The sequence below is a fragment of the Aulonocara sp. 'chitande type north' Nkhata Bay genome, linkage group LG5 (assembly GCF_057382095.1).
Source record: "Aulonocara sp. 'chitande type north' Nkhata Bay isolate Kocher_YH1m ecotype deep benthic linkage group LG5, A_spYH_male_GT1.1, whole genome shotgun sequence".
Taxonomy (NCBI): domain Eukaryota; kingdom Metazoa; phylum Chordata; class Actinopteri; order Cichliformes; family Cichlidae; genus Aulonocara; species Aulonocara sp. 'chitande type north' Nkhata Bay.
In genome coordinates this window covers 26,934,422-26,954,859 of record NC_141348.1, presented here as the reverse complement: position 1 = coordinate 26,954,859, position 20,438 = coordinate 26,934,422, and the positions used below count along the sequence as shown (strand labels likewise).

Below are 20,438 nucleotides of genomic sequence, written 5' to 3'. Positions count from 1 at the left end.
GTGTTTGACTGGAACGCCAAAGCCTTGGAAATGGCTTTGTATCCTTTTCCAGACAGATAGGTGTCAGTGACTTTGTTTCTCAGCTGTTCTGGAGTTTCTTTAGATGATATGTGTTTTATGATGTGTTGGTTTTTGAGATCCTTTAGCCTACCAAATTTGCCACTGCCAGACAGTGCTTGATTCAACAGGTTGGCTTGGGTGGTTTATTTATAATATTAAAATTTGTTTGATGACCTGAGGAAGAGGGCAAATACTTCTTTTCTGCAGTATTGTATGTCTACGTGGTACTACAGCCACATGAAAACATTAACTTACATAAGTTAGTAGCATGCTGATGTTGTCGTTTAGCTCAATGCAGTACAGCTACTCATGAATTTGAACTTACATAGATGTTAATCATCCTTAAAAAAAGCACAAACAAATAGGACTTTTTCTTATTTTTAACCAGTAGAGATGCAACTGCTCTTACTAAGTTATTTTGCTATGGGATATGTATGCTGTTTATAGTAACAATGGTAAGAAGAATGATATTAATGATAGTATTTTTAATTCATAAAACAATGCTTCCCAATGTTAACAAATGGGCTAGCAGTAGAGGCAGAAGTCCTTATTAGCCATTTCCCTTTAGTCTGTTTTTGTAATTTAAAAAAATATATATATCCAGAAAGTCAAATGCCTAAAATGTAGAAAGAAAATTTTCTATTATCAAGCACACTGACAACATCATTACAAATTAGTTTCATCCCAGTCTTCCCTGATGGAAGCATATTTTGCAGCACCTCTGGGAGAGAATATTATCAAGTTAATGTAAAACTAACATCATTATGCCAGCCAACTAGAATCACTTAACAGCAGGAAGCCATAACCACTCTCCCACTGTTCCTCGCTACAGATTAATGAACTCAGTGTCAAGCAGCACTTCATTTAATTTTGCCCTCAGTGAATGGATATTTATCATTAATGGATAAACAAACAAGGGAACTTGTCTACTTCATTGCTTGCATGGGCCCATTGTGTAATACGTACCGGTGTCAATTGCTTAGGAGCTCTTCAGTGTAATGCTGCCACGGCAGTTTTTACCCCCCAAAATTAAACTTTAGACTTTAGAATTGTTTTGTGTAATAGATATTAATAAATGAAAGCGGTGCAGGCTGGTTGATGCCAGTGAAGTGATATTTATATAAATTTGCACAATCTGTTGTTAAGCATGTGAAATAACCATGACCTCAACTCTGCATTCTCAGGTGGAGATGACAGGAATGTGTTGACTGAAAACATACAAGAACAAACTGATCAAAGACACTTGTTGCAATGACAAGCAAAATAACAATGAGTACCAATTTATCTCAGCATTGACGAAAGCTGTTAATTGACATACACTCTAAGAAATAAAATGTTGCATTTACTCCACCCAGTTATGTCAACCGGTTCCACATAACTGGGTTAGTGAAATATAAAATGTATGATACACTTAATTTGAACAACAAATTTTAAGTACATCTGTCAAGCTTTGGCTAATTAAATGCAAATCACAAGAATGGTGTTGTATTAACTAAATATCATAGTGTTGATCTAACTAACATGTTGACTTAAATTGACAACACTAAATAAAATCTACTCAACCAAAACAAGCCCTACTTTATAAAATAAGATGTTGCATTTACTCCACCCAGTTATGTCAACCGGTTCCACACAACTGGGTTAGTGAAAAATAAAATGTATGACACATTTAATTTGAACAACAAATTTTAAGTACATCTGATAAATTGACTAACCCTAAACGAGCTCTACTGAAACTATAGGATTAAATTACTTACTCTATTTAAAGTAAATTGAATAAATCAAACACAATTTTATTCAGTTAACTCAACTTTAATAACACTTGGTGTAAAATGTGCTGAAGCAAACTTTGAGCTGTTCAAAATTCTAGGTCAATGCCTTTTTCCTAAACAAAAATATCTTCACATATATGCAAGTGCATATTAAGTTCAGGAAGACATAATACAGAATGTTAAAATCAAGTTATTAAAACTGGAAAGTGTTGTGATTCCAACATTTTTAACATTAACATGACTTAATTTAAACTTGCTTCGGGTACAATGGAAAACTCACAATACAGTCCTATAAACAACAAGTAGAAATGATTTTAGTGGCATTTTTGTCCATATTTAAAAAACCTTTTTTTTTTTTTTTTTTTTTTTCAAAACTTAAAATGAAGTCCAAACTTAGGAGCAGTCTTGTTCAATGTAGCTGGATGGTGGTAAAAGTTCAACATGAACAAAGCATGCCAAAAAGTATGAGGCCTTGCAGAAGTTCTTGCGGAATTCAAACTGAACAGTTTATAAAGTGCAAGGAGATGGGTTTGAGAATCTTGTAACCAGTTCAGTGTCCTCTATAGTTCAGTGCAGGCTGTTTCACTCAAGCAGTTTGTTTTTCAGAACTTGCACCTTCATGGATAGGTTGTTCCCATCCAACTCCATCAGCACCTTCTGAAGAAATTCAAATATGTATTAGAAAGCTAATTGCATATAGATACATATGAACAAATGAGCCCACCTTCAATTTACTATCCCAAATTAAAACAAACAAACAAACAAACTGATCTTTCCCCTTTTCTAACTTACCAAGAATTCCTTGAACAGGTCATCTGGCTTTTTATTTAAGTAGACACAGTTTTTAGAACGCATTCCCGTCGAACATCAATGCTGATATTCTGGTGGAGATAAGAACTCAATGTGAGACAAGATTTTGGTTCTTTTCCACCTCTTCCCAAACCAAAGTCAAAAATATTAACAGATGAGTGATTAGCGATGAGTAATTAAACAATGTTTGACAACTCACATTAGTGACATTCAGTGAGGTTAATGATTGGTTAGGCACTGACTCTTCTGAGTCAGATCAACAAATATATGAACACAAAACTAGAAGCTTTTCAATTTTGACAATACATGAAAGCTTTCACTTTTGCTTTAATCAATTCTAGACTGTTCAACAATATAATTATTAATTGTACCCCTAAAAATGTTAAAAAGAAATAGAAGATTAGAACTCAGCAATATGGATTCAAAATCCTATCACAATATTTTCTGGTATTTATTACGATAACAAGAGTTACAATAAAAGATAACAGTAACCACAATCACATCTGAGCCACTTTTGTTGCATCTACTGACAGACAGAACTAGCTGACCAACTTAAAATGAAGGGGGGAACACACAAATTGTCACTTTGATAATCAATGGAACTGATACAAGGAGTTAAATGCATTACATATAGCTGTATTACACATAATGCTGCATTTTAATGACACAAGATAAATGCATGTCTTACACTTTAATCACTGATATTAACACTAAACCAGATATCAATACGGGGTAGAATTCCTTCAAACAATGTAGCAACTTATTTGATGCATGTTTCTAAAATACACTATACATATATTTCATTCTTCAAACGGATAGGATCGCTGGCGCTCCTGGTGGTCATTACTGACACCAGGGAGCATGCGCGGTAGATGTTGGGAGTAATTTTAAAGCTGCAGTTCTTAGTAGGCAAGTTGCAGCTTAACATGAATCGTAAAACATTTTGGGAAATTACACCGATTTTTTAAATGCCTGACTACTAACACCTGTGAGAGGCATACAAGCTAGAATGCTAAAAAAAAATTACCAGACATCATTTGTTTTAAAATAAAACATACAGAAGTACTCCCGAAAATGTCGGATGTTTATCATTTAGTACACATTAACCAAATTTGTCATCCTTAAATGGTTGTACTTACCAAATAATCCTCAAATGGCAATGGATTTTATCCAGGCTTCTGAGCATGATGCAAGTTTCGGTTGAAAATGGCGGTTGTTCAAACTTCCACACTGCACATGTGCAAACTGAGAAGTACGGAGAGCCTGTTAGGACAATCCTCTTCAAATTAAAGTGCTGTTCATTTTAAATTAACTTTTTACGTTGGATTTAATGTACTGCATTTTGTTGTATTGAAATATTGTGTTATTAATTAAAATCAAAACAATATCCTTGTGTTTAGAGTTAAAAATCAATTGGTGACATTAATTTTAACATAAAACGTTTACATAATGCTAGCAACATCAATGTATCATTTCTTAGAGTGTATGGTCACCTGGTTTGTCAGGTAGCGCATATGTTATTAATTTTATTAGTCAAGACTATAGTTAACCAGTTACAAGGTCTCTTCTGAGAAAACTGTGTTGGCTGTCTGTGTGGTTACCAACATGAATGAGTCCTGCTGTACGACATTACAACATATGATTCGGAAAAACACCATACATTTCTATAAATATATATATATATAAATATAAATATATATATATATATATATATATATATATATATATATATATATATATATATATATATATATAACACCCAGCACGCCCCTGCGGGCGGTTTATCCTTCAAGCTCGGGTCCTCTACCAGAGGCCTGGGAGCTTGAGGGTCCTGCGCAGTATCTTAGCTGTTCCCAGGACTGCGCTCTTCTGGACAGAGATCTCCGATGTTATTCCTGGGATCTGCTGGAGCCACTCGCCTAGCTTGGGAGTCACCGCACCTAGTGCTCCGATTACCACGGGGACCACCGTTACCTTCACCCTCCACATCCTCTCGAGCTCTTCTCTGAGCCCTTGGTATTTCTCCAGCTTCTCGTGTTCCTTCTTCCTGATATTGCTGTCATTCGGAACCGCTACATCGATCACTACGGCCGTCTTCTTCTGTTTGTCTACCACCACTATGTCCGGTTGGTTAGCCACCACCACTATATATATATATATATATATATATATATATATATATATATATATATATATATTTAATGCCCTCCAAACAGGCCATTATAGCCCAAAGCTTCCAAAGCCAGACTTCCGTCTGAAGGGAGCTTTGATGTTAATTTGTGTTAAACAGCCAGGTTAGAGTATCCCATTAAGAATGGATGGGTGAATGGTGGTGGGTGGATGGAGGGGAGCCTCGAGGTCATACTCCACTCTTTCTCTGTCTCTCACTCTCCCTTTCTTCATGAGTCAGAGCCAGTCAGGCTACTCTGGATCCTCTGGTCCATTGGAGGCTGAATCTGTTCCAGCTGACTCCATGTAAAAGAAAAAAAAAGTTCACTGACGGACACAGTATATTGGGATCTTTAGATACTGCACCTTTGATGTTGGTTACGTCAGTTGTCCAGTTCTACAATTAATGGTTTTAAAAAATACTAATGACACTAAGAAGCCCTATACTGTTGGTCTATATTTGTCTTTTGGTCTGTGAATCGAAGTATTGGTCAGGTGCCGCTAATCAAATGCACTTAATTAATTGATCATCAGCAAGTTGTCCGCATCTATAAAACCAAAGGTTTTGGCCGTTTGCTTGTCAGGAATATTCAGGTGCGTGTTAATGCAATGCCACAATCTTCCCAGGCATGGATTTCCCTCGATCTGAACAAAACACAGTGTTTCTGACACAATATCCTTTGGACACATGACAGCAAAGAAAAGATGTTTGGCCATAATACATAGCACCACTGTTACAAAGTGTGCACAGTACTGCAAGGTAAGTGAATGTTTATTTGCATTGTTTTCTACTCTTTAGCTTGCACAGCTTTCAATTTGCGTTCTTTCACTCAGCACAACACACACATCTCCCATCAGGTTCCAGAGTCCAACTCAAATAGGGAAGGCATGATTAGATGATGGAGATCTCCTCCTGTGACACTACACCCTGAAATCACTGCTTACTGCAAATGCCAACAAACCTGAATGAAGTGAATCAACATTGTAAAGAAAAGTGGATGAAAATCCCCAACTTTGATGGGAGAGATTGATAAAGTCACATGGAAACAATTACATAAAGTCATTTCAGCTAAAGAGATTTCACAAAGAGATTTCACAGGACTGCAAATATAGTCCTGTGAAAATTTTCTTTTTCACATGACTGTATGTGATTCAAGGGGAAATGCCCTTGCTCTGTGACTTCGGTTGTACATGTAAATGACTTTATGGTCTCAATCAACTGTTTCAAATAACACTGAATATAACAAGAAGTTTATTTTGTAAATTATGGTCCTATGCTCTTTTGCTAATCCCTTGTGACTGACTGCTGATATCTGGATTATCAGTGGAGGAAAAAAAGAGCTTGGCTTAAGGCATCACAATGGGAATTCTATTACCAGTGGGTCAATGTAATAGTGGTGCACAATAGACTTTTATATATAGTCTATGGTAAAGACCATGTGAGCTGTTTTACAGAGGTCAATATTACACTGCCTTTGACTTTAAAAAGTGCCATTTTTTAAGTTTGAAGAGATTTTTTTAAAAGGAGCTGCTGGTCTGTCATGAGTCCATAACTGAAACTAAAATAAGATTCAAGCTAATTGCACCTGAGTTCATGCACAGGAACTGGCAAATGAATCATATACAGAAGAAATCACTGTAACTGGCTATAATAATATTCATTACAATGACAGTTTGATGTGTTTACTGCATGACTTGCAAGCTTCACCAATTAGAGTTACACACAGTCGCCATTAGCTCAGTTCTCACACATACAGCTTCTGATCAGCATCATTCATGTGCAGAGGAAAAGCTGTCTGATGCCACAACTCATGACAGTTACCCAGCAAATGTCTCTTAATCTTCGATTTATTGAATTATTTATTCATTGTCCACTTTGTCCTGAGATCCGTTAAAACAATAAGCTCATGCTGAGTACTTCCGTTAGTTTATTAAACTACAGTGAAACATGTTTGCATCTACTATTATGCTTCTTACCACACTGTTTCATATAGATAATGAGCTGAACAAAAAAAATCCTGGCTTGCAGCTAATCTTGCAAATACAAATATGCATTTTAAATCCATGCCTCTGTCAGTCAGGCTGCAAGGCTTTAAAAAACACCCTCCTTAAAAATGTTATGGATGACTTCACTGCGTTATATCTAGTACACTAGATCTGATCCTCACACTATACTTTAAAGATTTTATGGTTCCAAAATATCAAGACAAGGTCCTGATGACACAAATGTGGCAAATTTGGATGCAGCTGGCCTTTTTTTTTCCAAAATGCGATGGTTCTGGCAAGCAGGGGTGCTGGGAGTCTTGCCATACACATGGGCAGGGTTAGGACGAGGCACCAAAGCTTTCTCAGCTCCACCTGAGTGTTGATAGAGTGAGAGAGAGAAAGCGGCAGGTCTTAGGGGACAATGACACACAGTGTCCTGTGTGGAACCATATAAATGCTGTTTGTCATTCATTTATTTAGGACTTAATTGTAATTTCTGACACCTACATGCCTGTATACATAACTGATGTTTGAGGACTTGAATTGAGAAAGTATCATGGCACATTGTGTGTGATTTGAAATAGGGAAGTGTATAACACAGAACAGACAAAAACAAATCTTTTCAAATTGAACTGACCAAGACATGATTGCTGATTGGTAATGGATGGTAGATCACAATGTAATGTAATGAAGTGACTGCTGATATGATTTGGTGCTATATAAATAAAACTGAATTGAATTTATAAGATAAGATTATTACCTCCACCAGGCAGGATATGTTTTGGCAGTGTTTGCGTGTCATTTTGTGTCTGTAAGCATGTTAGCTCAAAATTTTTTGAATGAATCTTGATAAAACTTTGGGATCGTGTTAACAACCCATTTAAATGAAAGGGCTTTACATAACGATTTATTGGTTGAAAATTGATAAAATGCAATGTCACTTACTTTCTCGATATTGACATTACATTTTGTATCATATAAGATTTAAAGTATGCCACGTTTGACCTCTGACCTCTCAATCAAGGCCAATAGAAGGTCAAAGTGTTAATAATGATATATAGAGCCATTAAAAAGGAAACTTCTTACTACCATCGTTTGTATTGACAACATATGGGAAATGATATATGGGGATTCAAAATCTTACACTACTTTGAACCTCTGACCTCTTCTTCAAGATCAAATACGGTCAAACTCCCTTTAGGTAAAACTTTCATAAAATGTCTTTTATCTTTAAAACTATGCTTAAAATTCTTCTGATTTTATTTGTATTGGCAACATTTAGAAAATTGCTAAAATTGCTATATAAACAAAGGCTATATAAATGAGCGATCGTGGCTCAAGAGTTGGCAGCTCGTCTTGTAATCAGAAGGTTGCCGGTTCGAGCCCCGGCTCGGACAGTCTTGGTCGTTGTGTCCTTGGGCAAAACACTTCACCTACCGCCTACTGGTGATGGCCAGAGGGGCCGATGGCGCGATATGGCAGCTTCACTTCTGTCAGTCTGCCGCTGGGCAGCTGTGGCTACAACTGTAGCTTGCCTCCACCAGTGTGTGTGAATGAATAGTGGAATTGTAAAGCACTTTGAGGGTCTCAAAAAGCGCTATATAAATGCAATCCATTATTATTATTATTATTATAAACAGAAGCTATTGGTATATATAAAATCTAAATATGAAATTATAGTTTGCATCCAAATATTGTGTCACATTTGACCTATTTACAAAATCAGTACAATCTGATTTTTACTACACTACATAAATCTTAAAGTAGATGAAAAAAAAAACAAAGTATACAAATGAATATTTTAAAAAATACAGTACTATTCCCTTAACAGGAAATATTCTCCGGAGAGTGAGCTGTGTTGAAAACAACATGATCTGCTGTTAGGTCAGTGCCTATTAGACCTTCCATGTGACACATAAGTCGTTTCAGATTTGAATCTCATAGATTTCCAATACTCAACAATATTTTAGGATTTGTAAAGATTTCCCTTACCAGTGAGGATCAATTGGAAAATATGTGCATCACTGTGATAAATCATTGCTCTGAACTACTGTATTTTTTGCACATAGAACTAAAGTAAAGGTCCCATGAGCCTTGAGGATACAACAGCCTGCAAACTATAAGAGTAATGAGTGAAATGCAGCATGAGATCATTAAGATGAACAGCGCTGCTTTGTGACTTGCTGTGCCTCAGGCATTGGGAGGTCACATTTACTGATTTCATGATTATGTTTCTATTGCATATTGAAAAAGTGTAATTGTCAATTTTGATATGTCTTGGTGATAATGGAAAATGTAATGATTATCCAGTAATGTTCACCCTACGGGACCAAAACTACAGACTGTAGGTTACTGGTGCATGTTGTTTGAATATAACAGGCTTTTAATTGATTTCTCCTCCTCCAGTGAGACCAAATTTATTTTACTGCCTCTGCTGTGGTAAATTTTCAATAAATACAGTTTTGCAATAAATGTCTCACATCATCACCTTGTGTTTTCACAGAGTTAACATTCAGACTGGACTGTATTCACAGTAATGTACAGTAACATTAATTTTCATCTGAAGTGATGGTATGTATATATATACATATATATATATATATATATATATATATATATATATATATATATGTAAATGTAAATAGCAGCTACTATGACATTCCTTCTCATTCCCACATTTAGGTCATTTGAAGATCTCGGAGCTTTGTAGCCTTTAGAAAGTCTTCGATATAAAGGAAAGCTAACAGTTCCTCTAAACTCAAATCGTGTTCCAAGGATTAGAAAAGAAGTGCATTCTTCTTGACTGGTATACACACCACAAAGCCTAACACCCCACAAAGAACGCTTATCAAATCTATGATCTTAATCCTACAGTGGGCATGAACAGTGAAAGGATTTTTGTCCCAGTGTATTTCATGACTAAGACAATAACTGAAAGTGCACTGTCCTATGCAAGACTTTGTCTTTCTGTGTCTGAAAGCCTTTCAACTTGTAAAAGGTTGCTGCCCTTGTTGTAGTTTAGCTAACCCAGTGGCTCATTGGGCACTGAGATACCACATGTACATCCACATTAAAAACAATCTGCTGTTCTCAGTTGAATGTTCACCACAAAAATACAAAGACAAACAAATGTACAGAAATAAAGCGAAAGATACGGGTACGGAAAATAGACATAGGAAGCATGAAGGAAACACTGAGAAGTCTTTATGACCAGCACAGTACAAAGGCATCATGGATCATCAGTTCCTATTGCTACTGGGTCTTGTGCTTTTTTGTGCTAGGACCACTCAGGGCATTCAGTAACTTTAAGAAAAGGGGGCCATGGATTAATTTCTCAAGCCCCCTGGTGCCCACTGCACTATGAAATGCTCTAAATGCTAAAGACTGAATACAATTAGAGCTCTCTCTTCAAATACCCATTGATTCAGCTGTTCTTGCGCTATGCCTCAGCTCACTGAGTTCTGAAAGACACTGTGACACCTTTGTGACCTCTGTGTTGAAGAATGTTTTTAGAAAGTAGCAACTAAACAAAAATTGAAATATAGCCGCAAGGAGGTCAAGAGTAAATTTGTTATGCACCTTGCTATTCAAACCATTTAACTAAGTAGTATTAGCTGATAATTATGCTGGGATTTCGAAATGAAAGGAAGACAACATATACGATTGCTGGGCAATGAACAAACTACAAACACAGGCCGGGGTTTGAATGGTTTAGGTCTCTGGATAACCTTCACAAATGAAAGACCACAGACACAGAAATCTCAGTCATGGCTGCACTGTGGAACTGGTGTCTCTAGAAAATCATGTCCGCCTTACAGCATGACATTTAGATTAATGTCACCATATTTGGAGACCAAAGAAAGACTTTCTTTATTTTATTTGGACAAATGTAATAAATGACATTTTGCAAAACTAGCAAAACTTGAGGTTAAGTCAAGATCTATTAGTATTGACCACAACAATACTAATTGTAGGAACAACTTTTTTAGATATCATCTTTTGAACAATACAAGTACGTAAAATGAAAAAAAAAAGTATTTCAATAACATACATACATACATACATACATACATACATACATATTGTAACATTAATGGTGAATTACAGAAAGAGAAGATTTAATGCCCATAGGCTAAAAAATTTGGTGTAGTGACACTTTTCAGTTTTAACTGAAGGGTCTAACTATAAAAATGCCTTTCAGTGTTTCTGAATTACATCAGTTTCAATTCAATAGAGCTGTACAAAATAGCCAGTGTCACTCATGTCTGCATGAGAAATAAGCCATAGGTCATTATGCAGCTGCACCTTCTTGCTGAGCAATTGCTTATTTGGCATGTGACGTTTCTAATAGGAAATGTTTCTGAATCCTTCTGCTCGGTTGTCATGGAACGTCTCGCTGTGTCTCGTAGCCCACGGCTTAGTTCCTCCTCTTTCTGTCTGTCTCGATCACTCTGACTTTCTTTTTCCCTGCCTCCCTTTTCCCTTCACTTTTTTTCCCCTCTCTTTCCTTGGCTGAGATAAATAGGAGGTAGTTAGTGCTGATGTGAGAACATAGTGTTGCCTGCACAGTAAAAACTACATTTGTCAGTGCCACAGTGCTTTTTTGCTCTGGGTAATTGTGTGTCATTGTCTTGCAAGACTGCCTGGAGATATTCCTGCTATGGAAAAGGAAGTGAGGTCGGTGGGAGTGGGGTGTGGGGGTGGGGCGAATTTTGTGCGAAGTGGAAATGAAAAGAATTTGTTGTTCTACTATGTGACACATGCAGTGGCCTATGTGATTAATTAGGCCATTAGCAGATGCAAACAGTTCCATGCTATTCAGGTCATGCTGATCCTTAACAGCTTAATTTCAGTTTTTGTGATTTGTTTTTGTGTTTTTTAACGATTCTTTAAACAGCACACCATTAAAACCACCTGCCTAATCTTGTGTTGTTTTCCCTGGTGCTGCCAAAACAGCTGTCATCCATATGGGCACGGACTCCACACCTCGGGTTGTCTTGAGGTGTTTGGCACAGATGCTGGGAGCAGATGGAATTTCTATGGAGCGTCCAAGGATTTGGCTTATTTTGGTGCATCAGTCCTGTCTCTTGACCTGACCGGAGGTTGCTGCCTATCAGTGAGTGCTGCTGCAGTGGACTTTTAAGTTTTAAGTTAAATGGCATCGCTGTCATGTAGACTCTCATTTCAGTGCACATATCTTCAGCTTCTATCACTGTGGTATTGGTAGAGTGCACAGAAAAAGTCTGACTTTTTATGATAGAGGTGCATGTCTTTAACATTATTAGAACCTGAACTCACAAAGCTTGCTCATGCCATGTTGGCAATTTAGACAAAACATTTTAATAAGCCATATAATATGATATTTGGACTGTATAAATAGCACCCTCATAGGTATCTGTGAAACTGATGTAACGTGCTGTAAAAACAAAGTGAAAAAAAGTGAAGTTCTCGCTGTAATCAGGACTAGCTTGATGGGCTCACCTCACCGATGTCAGGGTTCTTGAAAGCCCCTTTGGGGAAACAAAGCTCTCACAGGCTTAAAAACTTTCTCTATTCCATCACACAACCATCTTACCCCCAGCCAAACACTGCACAGAACAAATAGCAGTCACATATTTTATGTTAGTTATGAGAACAGGGACCCCTTTAATAAAATAAGCAGCTGAACTCAACTTTAAGGAGTGTCAGGGTTTGGATCTTATATAGTTGCAAACCCCCCCCCAAAAAACCAATGCCATTTCACAGAAACTGTCCTTGTCTCTGAAGGTTTAAAGTGAGAACCTCAGTGGTATCGCAAACGTCATGATTACACTAGTTGTCATGGGAAGGTGGCTCCGTACTTATCAGCTTCAGGATGTACAAAGAATACAACAGTATATAACCAGGAATGATTTGTGGACTGATTTCAGGGCACTTATCCTTGTATCCTCGACATGGTTTTGCTTGAACTACAAATGTAGTTCAGGCAATTTATGTAAACCACAACTATAATGATCTTGCACAATGAACAACAGAAAAATAGAAAATGCTTTTGATAGTAGCCATTTAGTAGTTACTATCAAAAACATGGTAAATTGTTGTATCTCCTCAACTAGCCAGACTTTCAGTTGGATTCTGATAGGCGCTCAGTTTCGAGGTTGTCCTTTGATGTGCTTTTAAAATTGTCAATATGTTAAAAGTTGTGATTTTTAAATTGGGTAAATTGGTGCTAATTTATAACATTTGTAACCGAAACTTATCCCAAAAGGTTCACACATAAAAAAAGTTATTGAGATGTTCAAGCAATCAAATTGATATTAGACATGTAAGGACAACAACAACAAAAATACTTTGTGTGTTATTGAACAGTATAATGTCTTTCTACTTATGCAATATATGCTGTGTTGCTGGAAGCAAATATTTAGACATGTAGATGTGAACCCAACTGCATTTTGGCTGTGAAGTATCTCTTTGTGTCCTGAGCTCACCACCTTCCCAAGCCTCCCAGTCATTCAAATGGTAAACCAGCAGAACCGACTCTTAATTCATTGAGCAGCATTAACAGTCCAGTCCAGCTCTGAGCACTCCAGTCTGACTCACTGTTTCCCACTACTTTCTCCAGGCAAAGAAAAGAAAAGTATTTACCATGTGAAAAGAGACAGAAAGAGGAGTTAGAGAGCTGGATGTGGCACGCTTAATCTGTAATCTGTCTCTGCCATTTTTCTTCGAAGCATGTCCTATTTACTTTTGTGTATGAGTGTGTGTGTGTGCCTGTGTGAGTCAGTCCTGTTTTCTTCTCTCTTCTCAAGTTTCAGTCTGAGTTTCACTCAGGTGAGACTTTTAAAGTAATTCTTAGAAAACTAAATGTCACCACTGGCCTTGCATAAACAATAAATCTTTCACTAATTTCAGACACAGAGAATGATCTCCAACAACAAAACTGATGCTTTTCCATTGGTCACAATGTTTGCTAACATGTTAGAGGGAACATGATCATTTTTCCAATCATAATATCTTTGAGAATGATTGTGTTGTACTGGTTGATTGGGAAAGAAATGGTTTTATTAATAGTGGGTTTTTTGTTGTTGTTTGCTTTTTGGTCTGAACCACTTGATGCACATATGAGATGAAAAAAAAACAAACATCAGAGCTGGCAACTGACGCACTGAAAATTGTTTGTTTTGATGAAGATTTGAATGGTGCAACAAAGCAGGAATGCTTGATTTACTTCGGAAATTAGCCTTTTTAATGACAATTCATGAGGCAGCGGTGTAAAGAAATGCATCACCAATGTAGCAATGTACAGCCAAAGATATTTTATTTCAAGGTAAAAGCAGTTCTGGTGAATTTTACAAACAAAATGATAATTTTTAGAGAACAGTATTGTTTTTCTTTTGCTATGTGTTGCACTCAGAGCACGTGGTTAACCTGGGCAATTAAATAATTGCCAGGAAAGTCCTTTTTTAAAAGAAAAAAAAAATGGACTGTTCATTGAACCTTCTGACAATAAAAAAATAAACAATTAAAAATTAGTTAATTTGCATCATATTTACTATATCTTGGTGGTGTTTTTCCCCCCAATTTATTGCTTAAAAATTTATTGTGCAACAAGTCATATGAGTAAAATTACGTGTGTATATAAGGAAATGTAAGTAGGTTTTCTGGAAATAATGAAATGTTGAGAAATGAATACAATAAAAATGAGTACAATGACCCAATGGCACAATAATATATTCCTGCCCTAGCTTTAAAAGTTGATAGTACAGTGAACATAATCCACACAATAACTGCTTTATGTTTCTTTCAAAATATATCTGCTAAAACTCAGGATAGAGTATAAAAGTGTTTTCTTATTGGCCAGTGTTGAATGTGCATGCCTTGATAGTTTTATCCTGCCTCTCCTGACTGTATGAGAAGTACAATCAGAGCTCCTTTCCTTATGGGGCAGTTGGGCTTTATAGAACATCTGTCTGTAAACATAAAATGTCTGCAGGAGATGCTTGCTTGGCATTCAGCACCACGTGAAACTCATGCTAATATGCAACTGTCTCTTAAACATCCTCCTAATTACATCTAATCTCTCTCAATGCGCCCCTCAGCAATGTTAAAATTGATGCATGAAGCAAGACAAGTGCATGTTCTGCTTGGCTGGCTCAGGTTATGGTGAGAGAGCAAGAGAGCGAACAGCAGGTTTTTGAGATGGCTTTGTGATCTAAATGTGATCATTTTGTGTTCTACACAGATTTGCATTTGTGGCCCTTTAAAGGCCAAACAAATAAACAGTTTCTGTCATTTCTGGTATATTTCTGCGCAGTAACCTTACATTTGAATGATAATGAATATGTTTGATGGGATATTCTAGCTGCTAACTGTTATCATGACCTCGGGATTTTTTATGAATCTTGAATAGATTCATTTAAGAGAGGGGAAAAAAAACAAAGAACAGATCAATGAACACTGTTTTTCCTCTGGATTACACTGGTGATATCACTGGTCACATGTGTGGTTCAGTAATAGAAGTCATAGATTTTTCTCTGTGTATTATAGACTGTTACACGACTCAGTTGTTTGATAATACTCAGTGATGGGCTTGCATCTGAACTGTCATGGAAGTAATTATACTGTAAATAACGTTTGTCTGTGTATGTATGCATGCTTTTGTGTGTGTGTGTGTGTGTGTGTGTGTGTGTGTGTGTGTGTGTGTGTGTGTGTGTGTGTGGACTTGACAGCCAAGGGCAGGCAGGCATTACATCAGATTCCTTCCTCTCTGCATAAGCAGCATTAAGGAATGCGAGGAAGAGTGGCTGCGGATGTTGCATAGATGCATGCTTGCTAGGTACTCACTAGCTTTGAGGACATTTGGTGAAGGATAGTATCATATATAGTATATTTCCATCTCAGCAAAAGGATTTATTCTGTGATATAGTGATGTTAATGAGGAGGTTCAAAGGAAGGTGGATGTTGTTATCACCAAAACCTCATCCGGTCAGGATGCGAATAAAACAGCCATCAATCTGTTGCAGTATCTCAGTTTATTGAATTGTAATCAGTGGTAACTCAACTTAAAGGAAGACACATGGTCTGCTAACTCTGAAAAGAAAATAAGGTTTGGATTTTAAGTTACTAATTAACTTAAGAATAACGCTTAAACTCAAGAGACCAAATCAAACTCATCTGAGCTGCCACCCTATGTGGGAGTGAAAAGAGTGAGCTGTAAGTGAGTGCAGTCCTTATATAATGTGTGACAGGTGAGCGCAATTAAGGGCAAACTCCAAAGCCAATCAAAGGTGAGAAAGGGAAACAAGGTAAGTCTGGTGAGGTGAGGGAGAGGGAGGAAAAAAGGGGGTAAGAAAAACAAGAATCCTTATAACAGAGACATTTCAGAAATTTTAAGACCAAGCCATTGAATAAGGTGGTTTTGTTTCTGTTATATAAACACTCACTCTGGGATAGTCTCAGCATTTAATGTGACTTACAGGTACAACACAGCCATGCCAGAAAAGTAGCTCAAATATCAAAAATGGCAGTTCTTATGTCTTGCCCGTCTTGTTGGATTGAGAGGATCTGTGGTGCCCAAAAGAGTGACTCCGCTGAGTCCCTTCTTTTCATCTGACATTATCGGGAGGTTAACATTTGGGTTTTCAAATGAAAATGTTGAATGTCATACATTAGTACAAGTTATTAATTTTGTTTAAAAAAGTGAATTGAATTATCTTAAATTTGGATTTTTCCTGGCCAAAAATTACTTTAATTTAGATTAATGTTGTTACTGATACTGTCTTCCACCTTTTTATTGCCACAAATATGAATACATGGTGAACTGTTAACCAGTTCAGATGTTGCTGTTGTATATAAACTTTGACTGATTGTCTTGAAACATTTTTATTCCTTGAATTATTATTATTATTATTTTTCTTTTACAGAGAATCCTGCATTTGTGCCTCCTAAAGTAAACTGAGGTGTTGCAATAACATTTCACAAAAACAACGGTTCACACTGTTCCCATGGTGACATCCGGTGCCCATTTTCCAAACATTTACTTTTCATTCTTCTGCCTTATTAAAATCTTCATTTCTCTCTTTTTTAAACCTCTTTTTAAAAGGTTGCTATCTTAACTGTAGCTGAACTTTTATGTAAGCTGTATGGGTAACAGTCTGAAAACTGTGTCAAGCACATGATGTTCCTTGAGCGACACAAACACATTAACAATTTGTCTAAGTTAGAGACAGTTAGAGCACTGCGTTGACAAGGAAATGGTTCTTGACAGGTAATGGGACACTAATTAAACCCTCTTCAGTAATAAGGTGATGCTTTCTGACTCAGTGAAGACCTAATCATAAGGTTTTAGCACATAATGTCTTTAAGAATAATCACTTAGCAATAAAAATGAATGAAAATGAATATTCAAATGAGAGAATATGTAAATTATGAATTGCTTGTCCTTTTACCTTTACTCATTTATCTGTATGTCATACTGTCTCACATAAAGAACATGTATTTCTTTCATCTTGTATCTTTTTGTTTACTCCACTATATTAAAGAAAATGCCACAAAGAAAGGAGGCCGCCTCTGAGTTTCAGTGTTGAGCTATCAGTGCTAGTACATTTGGTGATAAATGTGGCATGGCAGAAGGCCTAAGAGGCTAGAAGAGATGGGTTCTCTGGTTGAGGATCTGCTGAGGCAATGATACTCTCTACTGGGGCGCTTCACTTGTTTGTGCCAGCAGAAAGTCACCATCTCTTTTCTTGTTTTGTTCCAACACAGAGAAATTCTTCTGTTTAAACCCCTACCTGCTGGTACTGAATTCTTATCAAATAAAATGTTAGGCTCATAGTAACACTGGTCTCTCACTTCCCACTTGTCACAATTAAATACATATGGATAAGCATTGTTTTTGAACTTTGGGTGTTCCTTTTATGGGTTGCCACAGTAGATCATCTGCCTCCATCTCACTCTATCCCTAGCGTTCTCTGCAGTCACACCAACCCCACTGCATGTACTCCTTCACTACATCCATGAACCTCCTCTGTGGTCTTCCTCTTTTCTTCCTGCCTGGCAGCTCCATCCCCAACATCCTTTGTTCAATATATCTACTATCTCTCTTCTGCACATGTCCATTAAAGCCTTGCCTCTCCAACTCGGTCTCTAAATCACTCAATCTGAGCTGTCCCTCTGATGAACTCATTTTAATCCTTTCCATTCAGTGAAAATCTACTTTGTGCATCTTCAAACCATAATTTTTGAACGTGAATGAGTATAATTTAACACAAATCTGAATCTTTTCTCAAAACTTTTCCTCGAGACATTTCCTGTGATTTTGTCATTTAATACTATTAAAATAACTATGTGAGTACTGATAGGAAATGTATTTCTGATGGTTAGCTGCCAGAAGTGACTACATGCATCTGTGTATCCATCCATTTCTTTCCATCATTGCTTATCCCTTGTGGGATCACTAAATTATCGATCGGTCCTTCTAGCTATCTATCTGGAACAATATTGTTTGGTTATTCATACTTTCAGCCAGTTAAAAGTCATCAGCTTAACATGCCTGTCTTTGGACTGTAGGAGGAAGTTGGAGTACCCAGAGAGAACTCACAAAGGCAACCATAAAGCAAGAGAACATGCAAACAAAGAGGCCTTCCCTGCCTTGCCAGCCAACAGGTTCGAACCAAGAACGTTCTGCCAAGGAATTGAGAAAACATGCAAAATTCAACTATCGTGCTACTGATAAGCCATTTCATGATGCCAGACTGTATTTTGTCATCCAACAATCTGAAATATTTACCTCAAGTTCAGTATTCTTCTCCCACGATTATGCTGAAATCTTGTGTTGATTGCAGTGTGGCATACTTTTAGCCTTCCTCTGTCAGTGCCGTATCAGAGGCATGCTGTGTCTGTTTGGGCTGTGCAGTTAGACCAGCAGTTAATTATTAGCATGACTGGTGAAGTGCAGAAGCTGCTGACCATTTTGGGATGTTTATGTTTGAGCCTCCTAAACTGTTTGACATGAGAAAATGTCTGTAATGAGAAAGGTATTTAACTAATGGGAACAGCTATCACAGTGTTACTGATGAAGGAGGAAAGGGGGAAATTTGGATACCCAAATACATATACTACCTAAGAATAAAATATAATAAAATCACTAAAGCAGCACTATATACAAAAAATAAAATTGCAGAAATGTGTCACTGCAGACATTGCTGATTATATGCCTCATATCCAGAATAGTAGGCAGATGAAATGGCAAAGGTTGGTAAAAAACAGCATTGTCATAGCAACATAAACAGAAGATGTTCACTGCCCTGCTGTAATCAGAGGGGTTTCAGGCGACAGCTGGAAGTCCTGTGACTGCAGAGAAGCTGGACTGTAATATGGCACCAGGAGCTTATCAAAAACATTGATTTCAACATTGATTTCAATTAAGTCTGCATTGCGTGAAGGAGTGAATGGAGGTTAAATTAAAAGAATGCCTTCAAACCCATGCTCTGTGGCACATTGTATTCAAACAGATTGGAACAACAGCAGTAATACTGTGACTGTACTTGAGTCATGAATGCAAATTTTCTATCACTTGGACACAATTTCAGATGGGACAAAACACGTCACAACCCTGTGTTGTTATCTGTATGATGTGTGCGTTTGTGTGTAGTTCAGGGTGCTTGGCAGGGAATTCATGCAGGCAATTAAAACTGTTCATTAATGCTTTGTTAACCAACACTCCAGCTAATCCTATCATATGGCAGGCAGCGATAAGGGCATTTGCTCTCTTGCTGCCTGTCTGTCTGTCCCTCTCTGCTGGGAGTTGATATGCTATCAGCACACTGTTTGTTAAGGTGTACAGAAGACTCACTAATATCCTGATTCAGCAGTGGTTCAGGGTAATACAGGAAGGAGATGTTTGGCAGTGTACACTAGATAGCCTATAAAACCTCAGGTTATGTCTAATAGACGAAAATATTAAACATATCACCCCAAATAAACAACAGAATACTGAAATTGCATTGATGCATTTTCTGATCTGTCACTGCCCCCATCAGTGGGATAACCATCATTTCCTGTTGTTTACAAAATCATAACTGATTAAAAAATGTGACTTGAGGCCTATAAGCAGAATTAAAAGCTTAGTGAGGTAAGTTGAAAGTTAACCTAGCACTTTCAGTTTTACTAAAGTGGTTACGATCCTAAGGTTTGATGGTAACTTAATGTTACAGAGCAGGTTATGTTCTGATGATCATCTACTTGCTTAACTATTTGTTGAAAGATCCCACTAATTTTGAGGAACAGCTAGTAGGAGGGTCTATAGTCTAAAGCCCTTGTTTTTTCTTCTTCTCAATATGTCCAATTTTTCAAATGTCACCTGCATATATATATTTCATTTTTCTGTAATCTTGAATATAGTGATGTAATAAAACAGAGTACTTAAAACCTTGCAATTTCTGAGCTTTTATGAAATTGGCAAAAGTTTTGCGAGATCCCAAGTTTGCTTTGCGAGATCTCGCAAAAGTCCGTCTTAATTTTTTTTTCTCCCATGTCCCTTGCGGGGCTCCGTAATAAATAAGTCATATAATACAAAAACCAGCTATTCACATTTCAGCTTTTAACTATTTAAATTTTCAGCTTTTTTCTTTTAAACAAATTTAAAGTGAAACAACACAAAAC

The 20,438-nt window shown here is 37.0% G+C and overlaps 1 protein-coding gene across 1 annotated transcript in view; it reads left to right on the top strand.

The window, feature by feature from the left end:
* LOC147330801 (uncharacterized) overlaps nt 1-20,189 on the top strand; it is a 32,925-nt gene extending 12,736 nt beyond the window's left edge. Inside the window, exons 4-5 of the mRNA XM_086294236.1 lie at nt 11,754-11,913; nt 18,345-20,189. Of these exons, the coding sequence (XP_086150362.1) occupies nt 11,754-11,913; nt 18,345-18,389 (205 nt within the window). The 3' untranslated portion in view covers nt 18,390-20,189. The remainder of the gene's footprint in view (nt 1-11,753; nt 11,914-18,344) is intronic.
* Nucleotides 20,190-20,438: the final 249 nt, after the last annotated feature.